This window comes from Balaenoptera ricei, chromosome 3 (assembly GCF_028023285.1).
Source record: "Balaenoptera ricei isolate mBalRic1 chromosome 3, mBalRic1.hap2, whole genome shotgun sequence".
NCBI lineage: Eukaryota > Metazoa > Chordata > Mammalia > Artiodactyla > Balaenopteridae > Balaenoptera > Balaenoptera ricei.
Window position 1 is genome coordinate 63,060,307 of NC_082641.1, and position 12,463 is coordinate 63,072,769.

A 12,463-nucleotide genomic window follows, 5' to 3' on the forward strand; every position below is an offset into this window, starting at 1 on the left:
TGCAAATGAAAGTGTCAAATGAAAGTGTCATGGTCACATGAACCATTTTAAGGAGACAACTGGCATATGCCCTTTGTCCCTTCTTTGTCCCTTCCTCCATTCTGCTGTCTGGAATGCAGACATGATGGCTGGTGCTCTAGCTGCCATCTTGGAGTGAGAACAAAGAAGTCACATCCTAGGAATGACAAAGCAATGATCCAGAAGGCGACTGGATTCCTGAAGTCTTCATGGATAAGAGCCACCATTCAGCCCTGGACTGCCAAAATGAAAGAGAAATAAACGTCTATCTTGTTTAAGCATTATTATTTTGGTTTCTAACATTTGCAGTCAAATCTAATACTAATTGATTAATTATTTATATTTAATTGTTTAATACTGTTAATAAATTCACATGTTAAATATATATCTGGTGTCAGGAAAATGTATACTTGATTCAGTCATCAACAACTAGTTCTTAAATACCTACTTTGTGCTAGGGCTTGAGGTACTGTGGGGGAAACAAAGAAGAATAAAACTCAGATGAAACAAGGAGGGAGCACTGAAATAGTACAGTTAGTTCTCACCCATTCAACAAAAATCTGTTAAGCACCAAGTATGGTCAAGAGGCTTTTGTCAATTTTTTTTCTGCATCTATTGAGATGATGATGTATTTTTGTCCTTCATTCTATTCATGCAATATTGCATTGATTGATTTTTAGATGTTAAACTAACCCTGCATAGCCAGGATAAATTCCACTTGGTTATGCTAAAAAAATCCTTATTATATGTCGCTGAATTCAGTTTGCTAGTATTTTGTTGAGGACTTTTGCATCAATATTCATAAGAGATACAGGTCTTTCTTTTCTTGTGATGTCTTTGTCTAGTTTTGGTATCACAGCAATACATTCTAGCCTCACAGAATAAGTTGGGAAGTGTTCAATTCTCTTCTATTTTTCGAAGAGTTTGTGAAGAATTGTAGTAATTCTTCTTTAAATGTCTGGTAGAATTCACCAGCGAAACCATCTGGGCCCCAGCTTTTCTTTGTGGGAAGTTTTGGATTACTAATCCAATCTCTTGTTATAGGTTTAGTGCAAGAGACTTTTGGTTTTAATGGAATTTGTATTACTGTAGACTTCTAAACGTCACTTTGGTGTTTTATAATGGATATGTCCTTATGTAGTGACCCTAGATCTATTTGATTTGGCACCCGGCCCACAGCCAGAGAATACTCTTCCCACATATTTCCATTGCCCAATGTCCTTGAGAAAAATCTGTGATGGTGAGAACTTCCAGCAGAGCATCTCAAGATTGACATATAAACAGATATAAGAATATCCTTCCTGGCAGTGGTGGCAGAACTTTAACGCAGACAATGCAATGCAACACCAATCTGCCACCACATTGGCATCACACAAAACTACTGAAAAGGGAGTGCCAGCAACCTGTCAAGACTCACAGGGGCTAACAACCCAGCTCCCAGAGCAACGCTATGAACCCTTAGGCGTCAGAGATACTACACTGGGGAGAAACACAAACCTCTGCTTCCCTGAACAGCTCCACCTTGTACCCTTAGGTAGCATATGTACAGAGGAGTCAGAGAGCCTGGGTTCAAATCTCCTCCAGCTCTTTCTAGCTGGATGGGCTCGGGCTCACTATGTAAACTATCTAAGCTGCAATTTCCTGTTTGGTAATAATCTATACCTTCTATTATTATTGTGAAGAGTAAATGAGATTATACATGTAAATGGCTTTGCATAATACCTAGTACATTAAGTATGTGCTGTAGTGTTAGGTAGTGCAGTATTAGTCATTGTTATTATTATTCAAATGGGATTATCACCCAGCAAAAAAACTAAATTCCCAAGTGGATCTTCTCAGCTAAATTTGGTTAGATCAATACCTGTCAGGGTAGTACAGCTATGAGTTAGGTGATATCTGTGTAGCACTATAACATGTACTTTTACCTTTGATTTTGTAAAAAAAAATGTCAGTAACACAGTCTTTCTATACACACATTTGTCACACCTGGTTATTGTCTTCTCTGCATTTCTCAAACAGAAGGTTTATTATAGAAACCTCCAGATCTGGGGGACACAGTAATAGAGAGGTATTGAAAATGTTTCCTCAGTTGTAATAGGTAGAAAGCTAATAAGATTTTTCATTACCTTTACTGTATTTAGCAAACATAATAGCCCATCTTATAATTTACCCAAATTCCGGCATTAATCATCTGATTTTGACATTCAAAATGTGTGCACAAAGTTTTTCTAATTAAGTTTCTAAAATAACATTTTCTGATCTTAATTAAAATCAACAAATGGTAAAAAAAAAATGCCCTTAGGATAAATACCTTATTCATGTTGAGTAAAGGAAACATCTCTTGTATTTTTTCAGGTTCAATAATATACTGTTCCGTTGCATGCCAGCCAGTCCGAGTCATTTGATATTTAAATTCATCTACCCTTACAGGAGTTGTAGCAATTCTGATACTACCTGGCTGATGGAATCCCACCACCTGTGACAATAATGCCAGTAAAAACTCATAAATAAATCATTATTTGGCACTCAAACATGGTTCTTCTCCAGCACAATGAAAATGAAGGTGTGTAAAAAAAGAGATTCACTATGCAGTGAAAGTGATAGCTATATACCATATTTACATCATATGAAAAGATGTTCATTTTGCAAATATTTACTAAGTGTCTCCTCTGTGCCAGGCACTATGCTAAGCCCCAGAGATGCTGTTGTGAACAAGAGATGAAGATCCTGCCTGGATGGAGCTGACAGTCTATAGGTGAAGATGGACAGCTAAATGCATAATTACAACATGAGATAGTGCTCATGTACAGAGTGGAAGAAAATTATGTGAAAAAAAGAAAGACAAAGGATTTGAAGAGGGAACATGAAGAATCGGAATGTTGCAGTGAGGAGATTAAGTGTGAATTGAAATAAACATTCATCTGGCATTTATTGAAGTCCTTTAGTTGGCCAAGCACTCAACAAGGCCCTGGGTGACAGTGATCAAAGATGCAGTCATTATCTTCAGGTTGCTTGGAATCTGTAGGGAAGACCAATCAGTAAAGCAACAATCACAATTGAGAGGGATTCGTATTATAAGAGGTATGTGCACACATGTTCTTAGAACCAAGAGATATGCCCTCAGCTCCGCCTGACTGCTGGGTGAACAAAGTCAAGGATGTCTTCTCAAAGGAGACGCCCCCCGGGAAAGGGTGGAAGGTGAATGCTGAAATGGGGACCAGAGGGAATGCTGTCTCAGGCAGACAGCCCAGCTCATTCTAGAACTGTAGGTAATTAAGAATAGCTGAAGCATCTGAGCATAGCAAAGAGTGGCAAGAGAAAACCTTGGAAAGGCAGGCAGGGCTTAGCTAATGAAGGCCCTTCTTCTTCTTTGGCTTTTGTCCTGTAGACTGTGGGGAGCCATGTGATGGTTTTAGGCAAGGGAAATAGCATGAAAATTTTAAGTAGACTTCAGTCTTAGTCTGTGGATACTCTGCCTGCCACTTTACTTTGAATGTACTAATACAAATGAGAAGAGATAAAAATAAAAGTGAGGGGCTTTTACTGAAGTACTTTTCAAAGGCATGTGACAATCTGGCATGTACAGTTGTCAGATCCTTTGCAATCCAGTGCAGAAAGGCTGTGATATCTTAGTTTCTAGATATAGCAGCTGACTAAAGATATTTTTGAAAGCTGCTTTTTATTCTTTTCTCATTTAAAAAATCAGGAGCAGATAATTACATGGGTAATACACTTAAAGAAATTAAATTGATTGAAAAGCAAGCTCTAGAGGTTCTCATCTTAAACTCTCATCAGAATCTTCTACCACATTTCACATGCCATGGCTGTCACTACACACAGCGATACATGATGATATCAAAATCCTTCAGTAATCTTATGTATCTCTAAGAAACTGACCTAAAAGACAATTTCAAGCTAAATGTATTTACCTGTCCGGTTTCTTCTTCCAGTTTCTCATAAAGTTTGATGCTATCATAATGTATTTTCTTTAAGTTTATTCCAGGATGAAAGTAAGTTGTTAAACCTGCCTTAAAAGTGGGGAGGAAAGGAAATACCGAAAAAAATTAACATTCTCAAAATGCTGATAGTTTATCTGTTAGGAAGTAATTTACTACTGGCAAGAAATTGACAAGCACCAGCCAGTCCTCTGGGATGAGAACACATCAGCACCAGTTTGAATGCACACTGCATAAGGCTCGTGACAGTTATAAGAACCCACTTGAACCACATAAATAATGTGAGAGCCAGCCAACAAACATATATAGTTAAGTCCCTAAAAGTTATTAGGGAAAGGATTGCTTGCAGATTCAGAAATGGGATGACTTAGATGGAATCACTTAGGTTAGGAATGTACGCTATTAGGAAGAATATGGGGGGACGGCATACAATGTGGATTCAAACCAACAAAGCATGTGCTCCCTTAAGGAGAAGGAATATGAACAAGCAAGCAAAAAGTTTTCCTTGTCCCGATCCCCACCATTCCCTTGAATCGAGCGGCCCTCCTATTCTCTTTCTTGGAATTTCCAAAATTGAAGAAGTGGAAGATTCCTAGGAATCAGAGCCTGTTGAGTGGTGAACAGACCTTTGTCATAGCTTAACCAGTTGATGAATGAGCACATAGATTATACCCCACAAACATTTCCTGAATAAATATTGAATCATCACTTTCAGGAAAATATCTAAATATTACCTGCCAAACCCATTTTATCAACACTGGCGGATGCAATATAGTATCCAGACAAAGAATTCTAAGCAATGATATGAAGCAGTTTCTCTCGGTTAAGTGTCTGGGGCCCCATTCAGCAGCTAATTTATCCTGGAAAGCTCATCCGAATACAATCTATTTAAAATAAAGTCTGTTTGGGAGTATTTATAAAGTTCTTCGTGTTGGGCATTTGGTTCTCCTGATATCACTTATATGCAGAATCTAAAAAAAGTGATACAAATGAACTTATTTACAGCACAGACACAGACTCACAGACATAGAAAACAAACTAATGGTTACCAAAGGGGAAAGAGCCGGGGGAGGGATAAATTGGGAGTTTGGGATTAACAGAGACATACTACTATATATAAAATATTGATAGATAAACAGTGAGGACCTACTATGTAGCACAGGTCTTGTAATGTCTTGTAATAACCTATAATAGAAAAGAATCTGAAAAAGAATATATATGTATAACTGAATCGCTTTATTGTACACCTGAAACTAACACAACTTTGTAAATCAACTGCACTTCAATTAAAAAAAAAAAAAACCCCGCCATTAAAGTTCATCAGTGATCCTTTATGGACCAGAATCCTCCGTACCTATCAAGTACGTGTTCAAGCATTTGGCTACTTTTCTGAGAAAAATGTTGGCCCAACGTCATAGGTCCCCTCATAGCACAGCCCCATAATGAGGCAACTGTGGGTCAGGCTCCCTAACTTTCAGCCAAATATCACATCCTTCTTTACATGCTTGGTATCTAGTGTGATATGAAGTTTTCTAGTTCAATAATAGAGAACCTCTGGCCTTCAGGTATCTTCTAGAGAACTCAATTTTGTTTTCAATATATCTCGTGTCAGTTGAGAAAATGGATATTCACAAGCCTGGGCCTAGGGTTCTGTTCACCAGTCACTCCTCAAGATCCTCTAAGTTTAACCTAGGTTAAGCCAGACCACCCGAAAATGAAATATCTACACTACATCAATCTTCTTCCCCACCCTGGAAAGCTGTTTTCATAGAATGAGTTAATGATCTCTCTTCTGAAAGAGTCACATCGGTTTGTTTTGTAAAGCTCTTACTCAAAACATTTAGCTCAATATCCTTTTTTTAGGGAACAAATTCTTCTAGGAATTTCTGGTCAAGGAAAAATTGGTCTTTCTTCCTGAAATGCTATAACTATTTCTACTGAACAATTCATACAACCCTAGTTTCCTTGCTGCCAGGACAGTCAGAAGCAAATTCTGAGCTCAATTTTTTGTCAGGTATAAAATCACACATATATATATATAATTTTTGTATTCCTTATATTTTTAATCAACCGGTTTTTGTCTTTTAATCTGTGTTAAAAATTTGGGGTCATGGGGCTTCCCTGGTGGCGCAGTGGTTGAGAGTCTGCCTGCCAATGCAGGGGACATGGGTTCAAGCCCTGGTCTGGGAAGATCCCACATGCCGCGGAGCAACTGGGCCCGTGAGCCACAACTACTGAGCCTGCGCGTCTGGAGCCTGTGCTCCTCAACAAGAGAGGCCGCGATAGTGAGAGGCCCGCGCACCGCGATGAAGAGTGGCCCCCACTTGCTGCAACTAGAGAAAGCCCTCGCACAGAAACGAAGACCCAACACAGCCATAAATAAATAAATAAATAAAATTTTAAAAATTAAAAAAAAAAAAGTTGGGGTCAACCGTATCTGTGCTTTTGTTGTGAGTTATTTGAATGTAATGTCCTGCACGGTATTTATTGTTAATTTGTGTGCCAGTCCTGCGGCATGGGGTGGAAGAACGGTACAATGCTTTTCCTTTCTGGGCTTCAGCAAGGATATTTTAAGTGGGAAGTTTGAAGAAGAAGAAAAACACTGTTCTTATCCTTCAAGATTTTATAGTCTGATTGGGGTCATGAAACTTTCATACATGAAACAATGAAATCAAGAGCATATGATTAAGTGCCAGAGCACAGAGAGAAAGACAAAAGAACTAAGGGAACTAAGAGAAGAAAAGATGCTGGAAGAATCACAGAAGGCTTCATGGAGGACAGGCAGGGGCTTACTTTCGATTTGAAGAAAGAAAATGATTACAGTCGGTGGAGAAGATAAAAGAGGGAAGATGAAACACAGACAAGAATAATCATTAAGACAGCAAGGTCCTATTGTATAGCACGGGGAACTATATTCAATATCCTGTGATAAACCATAATGGAAAAGAATATTAAAAAGAATATAATATGTATAACTGAATCACTTTGCTGTACAGCAGAAATTACCACAATGTTGTAAATCAACTATACTTCAATTTAAAAAAAAGAATAATCATTAAGAACTATAACCCTTTGAATAAAATAAGAATTTACAAATTCTTGTTGATATAAATAAATAAATAAGTAGGGAGAGTGGAAAGCTCTTCCTTCTAGCAGACTAACAATAAGTATGAAAGGAATGATGCAGTTAGAAAAATCATCCATGGATGCTAAAGTTAGTGATGTTCTCTCTCTCTTTAATAATCCTTCCCGCTCTGTCATGAGCCTCCACAGCCTCAAAAAGCCCAATGACTGACCTCAAGCCTTCCCATATCCCAGTGCTTCTATGCACTTGCACCCAATAAAAACATTTGAGCATACCCACTAAAATATGTGTATTTCTTTACTCCCACATGACATATAAATATGTATTACTATATTAGCAGAGATCATAAAACACACAAAAACAACTGGAAATGAATTAAATATCATAAATAATTCTTGCTTTATTGATTGTGCAGAAAGGTTTTTGAATTTTAAAAATTTATTGTGTAGAAAAGCTTTTGAATATTAAGCTTATTAATATTTTAGCAAGGGCTATGTAATATTTTATATTACTAAAATATATATGTTGGGTTAATGTTGGTAAAACAGCGATTTGAAGGTCTAATTTCTTGGTGTGTTTTCTTTTGCGATGGTTTGAATGGCTGTGATAGCTGAAGAAGCTGTCAATGATACAAAGATGTAAGTGGGAGAAGTGCCCCCTCTTGGCTGTACTCTCTGTATCTTGATGCCACTTCTTCCATTCCCATCACCACCTACCAAAAGGTTTTTACTGAAATTTGACTATTAATGTTTCACGTTCTCTTGTCCATCAGCTGTCATAAGTTAATTGGGAGGTATTGCATTTTACATTTTAAAAAATGGGTACAAACCCACTGAAACTCCTCATTTGGGAAAACGTTAAATGGGTTTAAACTTAACTTTAAATTTATCTCTTGCATGTATGAGAGTTTTTTCTAGGCAATACATATCATTTTGGCCAGAAAAATCTAATAATGATACGAACATTTCCAAACACCCCTTCTCAAAATGCTTTCTTTCCAACAGGACTATTTTCCAAAAATTATTTTTCACTTATTGCGAGCGTCACCTTGACTTTGAAGGAATAAACTGCATCTATTGTTTTGTATGTATCTACTACATAGAATGACCGGCAGCCACTTCCATGACTACAAAGATCACCAAAGTGGGGACACTTGTCTTTCTGTAAAAGAAAAACTTTAAGTTTTACAACTCTTTTGATTATTGTTATGGGATAACCAACAAACCCCTGTGTAGTACAACACTCTCAAGGTCATTCCCTCTCCCTTTCATCACAAATAATATTATTTAAAGCCTTGTTTCTATAAAATCGATCATAACATTGATATCCTATAGCATGTGATCTGCAATATGTCATGACAGACTGAAGACAAAAGAAAGAATGAGGACACTCCCATTGTACAGCACCAACCTCTCCCTTAGGCAGCATTGGTATCATACACAATATGTCACCCACATCAAAGGTGAGGGCTATTTATAAAGATTAGTAAAGCTTAATGTCTTTCTTATATTTTTAGATAAAAATAAATAGAAAGGTCCAACATTGTTTTCCTACACCCCAAATGGATAATCTTGCATCTTTAGTCCTCAGCCCTCCAAAACATCCACTTTGGCACCATTCCCAGGGGCAGCCTTTCCTGGGGACCCCATATGCCAAAACTGCTTCTTGCTCCATTCTCTCCCCTTTCCTTCCATCCTACAAGAAACGTTCTATATTAGCAGTAGTATTGGGTGCTGACAAAGCAGTCTTGTTAAAATCCAGCAAAACCTCAAGACTATTGGATTTGTGATTCCATTTTGAATATTCACATTGCAAGCTGTGCCCTCCTCCCCAGCGCATCTGATTCCTGCATGTTCCAGAAATGTTTAGCCTTGAGCACATGTTATTCTTCAGTGAGACTGCCTTTATTTTTGTAGTCTGCCCCTTCAGCTGGCCCCCCAAAACGTCCACATTCTCATATCTGCTCCAAAATTTCTCTGTGTTAAAAAATGAATGGATAAAGAAAATGTGGCGTATATATATATATATATATATAATGGAATATTACTCAGCCATAAAAAAGAAGGAAATGCTGTCATTTGCAACAACATGGATGGAACTTGACAGCATTATGCTAAATAAAGACAAAGAACTATAAATACCAAATACCATATGATCTCATTTACATGCGGAATCTAAAAACAAACAAACAAACAAAACAATGGAACTCCGAGATACAGAGGACAGATTCATGGTTGCTAGAGGCAGGGGTGGTGAGGGGGGTGAAATGGGTGGAGGGGGTCGAAAGGCACAAACTTCCAGTTATAAGATAAAGAAGTCCTGGGGATGGAACGTATGCCATGGTGACTACAGTTAACAATACTGTATTGTATATTTGAAAGTCGCTAAGAGAGTACATCTTAAAAGTTCTCATCACAAGAAAAAAATTTTGTAACTACGTGTGGTAATGGATGTTAACCAGACTTATTGTGATCATTTTGCAATATATACAAATATCAAATCATTATGTTCTACACCTGAAACTATTATGTCAATTATACCTCAAAAAAATTCTAATCTGTGGCATTTCTTCAGGATGGTCTTTGGTGGGAGACCCCCTTGTTTGCAAGAAATCCTCTAATCAGCTTCCTAGGGCAATCCAGTTTTCTTTTCCTTTATTTGTAGGGGCCCAAATAACCTGGCTTCTGATGCCTGAGTCCATCTTGAGCTCACACTGCATGAATCTCATTTTGTGAACCAGAGCCTACTACTTTGTTCACAAAGCAGAAAAATGCCTTTTCCACTCATTCTGGTATCTCTCTGCTTAAGGGGAAATTATTTTGCACAGTTGACTTGTAAGAAGAAGCCATCATCTTAAAAACTTTGCCCACTTTTCTTAAAAGATCTTAGGCTAAGGATATGTTGCTTTATTGTTATTATTATTCATGGGATGTTTAAGAAGTAATATTCAGGGATTCTAGTTATTCTAGTTATTCTAGTAACTAAAATGCAGGTTACATCAAGTCAATCCACTATAAATGAACAAAAAAATAATTAAAATATTAAAGTGTACACCCTCCTTAACAATCCGGAAGTGTTAAAAGGGTGTAAGCCCTCCCTCTCAGGATATTCCCACTTGCCAAAATTTCCCTCTGCTCACATGCTCTTACCTGGACAGCCTCATGGCCCCCTTGCTCCCTCACTTCTGCCCGGTCTCTGCTCAAGTGTCACCTTTTCGAAGTAGCCTCCAGGCTCCTCCACCCCCATCATTCTTCATCCCTTTACCCCGCTCGACTCTGCTGGCGCTGATTACTCTAGAGCATCATTTGCGTTTTTTCCATCTGCCCCATCAGAATGTGGCTCCATGAGGGCAGGGGCTTTGTTTTGCGCACTGCTGTGTCCTCACCTCCTAGAACAGTGCTGGCCTGACACAATATAGGCTCTTCATAAATATTTGTTGAAAGACTGACCGAATGTCCACTAAAAAGAAGTCATAGGAGAGCTGTGGGAGAAACTCAGGCTATCTATTCCATGATAAAAGGAAATCTGCATAGAAAGTCTAGTTCAGGGAGGGGAGAAGAGCCAGAAGGGTCAGTGGCTTCCTGGACCCCTCTCTCCAGGTAGCAGGAAGCAAGCTGAGGGAGAACTGGTGACACAAGAGACAAATGTGCCTACTCAGAAAAGACACTCAGGGAGGACCAGGTAGCTGGGCCTCCCACCCAGACTGAGGGGTGAGGGGGCTGGCAGGAGAAGAAAGAAGGAAGAGGAGTAGGGCTTGATGCCGTTTTTCTAGAAGTCTCCATCCAATTGGTGGGTGTGGTCTGACTATGTGACCACAGGAACTCTGGGGTGAACCGGGCTTAAGTCTGGGCATCAATCTCCCCGAAACTCAGCTGGAGGCAGGAGATCCAACTCTATCCCTTACCGTGAGCAGGTTCTGGGTGTCAGAAGGCCCCTAAAAGCAGGGTTCCCTCTTGTCTCAGTAGGGGAAAGCTAATGATGGAAAGGGGTGTTGAGCAGAAGCTAACACTGCCCAACTTTTTTTTAAATTGAAGTATAGTTGATTTACAATGTTATGTTAGCTTCTGGTATACAGCAAAATGATTCTGTTATACATATATATATTCTTTTTCATATTCTTTTCCATTATGGTTTATTACAGGATACTGAATATAGTTCCCTGTGCTATACTGTAGGACCCTGTTGTTTATCTCAACTCTTCCTCCAAACAAAAGTGGCACCTGCAGTCATAAAATCTTCCTCTCCCATCTTAGCTGACTTCAGAAATAATTGGTTTGGCAGTATGAAAGCAGTGTCAATCACCTCATTTACCTGAGCAGCTTTCAATGTAAGCCCAATTATTATACAGCACTGGAACAATTATGCATACCATTAAATAGGCGAGATTGACTTGGTCGTGTGTTTCATTTAACACAACATGAAAGCTGTGTTGTATGTTCTCAGCCCTCATAGTTAAGCCATCATGAAGCCAAGCTGTTGCCTCACAACACTAGCTTAAAATCATAAATCAATAAACATAAAAGGATCACTAAAGCCAGGTGAGGGGACGTAGGTAAAGGTCTCAGGCCTGTATTCAGGATCCCGAGCCACTATCCTTCGGTACAAAAGCTAACATTTACTAACCACTTACCATAATAACTTTACACATATTAATTCAATCTTCATCACAACCCTATTAGGTAGGTACTATTAATATTCCCATTTTACACATCGGGAACTAGAAACTTAAGTAAGTTGCCAGAAGTCACATAAGTAGAAAATGACAGAGTCAGGATTTGAATCCAGAGTCATAGGTTCAAGATTATCTTCTCATGATTATCAACATCATAAATGTCGATCACCCCCTTAAAGTATACCAACTAAACTGCAATTGCACCTTCCAACGCTATAGAAAGGGAACTCACTCTAAAGAGCTCTCAGTGGGGAGCTGTGAATGGGAAAAAAAATCAATTGCACAAGTGACAATTCAGTGCATATGACAGTGTTGAGATGGTTTTCTTACTGCGTGCCAGGTAGATCCAGCAGTGAGCTCCGATTTCTCCAGGAGGACCACGTCTTTCATGCCTGCTTTGGCCAAGTGATAAGCCAGACTCACACCAACACAGCCACCTCCAATTATCACTGTTTCTGCTCTGTCTTTCCATCTTGTTTCTGCACATAAGGGTGGGTTTTCTTCTCTGGAAGACATTTTTTTTTAATAGTAGCTTTACTAGGCTATAATAGTTATAGTTTTTTTTTGGTTTTTTTTCTGACTAGTGTGATTCTCCTTACTTATTCTTCCAGTACTTAACATCTAGTGCCTGTGAGAGTTACACGTGCTGACAATCATTTGGGAGCCTCAACCTGACTTAGGCAACCTGGTTGGGGGAGGGAGGAGGAGGCATTTGAACCCCATTCCCCTAAT

The 12,463-nt window shown here is 38.7% G+C and overlaps 1 protein-coding gene across 2 annotated transcripts in view; it reads right to left on the minus strand.

Annotated features, from left to right (window-relative positions):
* DMGDH (dimethylglycine dehydrogenase) overlaps nucleotides 1-12,463 on the minus strand; it is a 65,804-nt gene that overhangs the window by 46,746 nt on the left and 6,595 nt on the right. For both annotated transcript variants that reach the window (XM_059916631.1, XM_059916630.1), the window contains exons 3-5: nucleotides 12,062-12,236; nucleotides 3,948-4,046; nucleotides 2,330-2,494 (exon numbers count right to left, since the gene is read on the minus strand). In XM_059916631.1, the coding sequence (XP_059772614.1) occupies nucleotides 2,330-2,494; nucleotides 3,948-4,046; nucleotides 12,062-12,236 (439 nt within the window). The remainder of the gene's footprint in view (nucleotides 1-2,329; nucleotides 2,495-3,947; nucleotides 4,047-12,061; nucleotides 12,237-12,463) is intronic.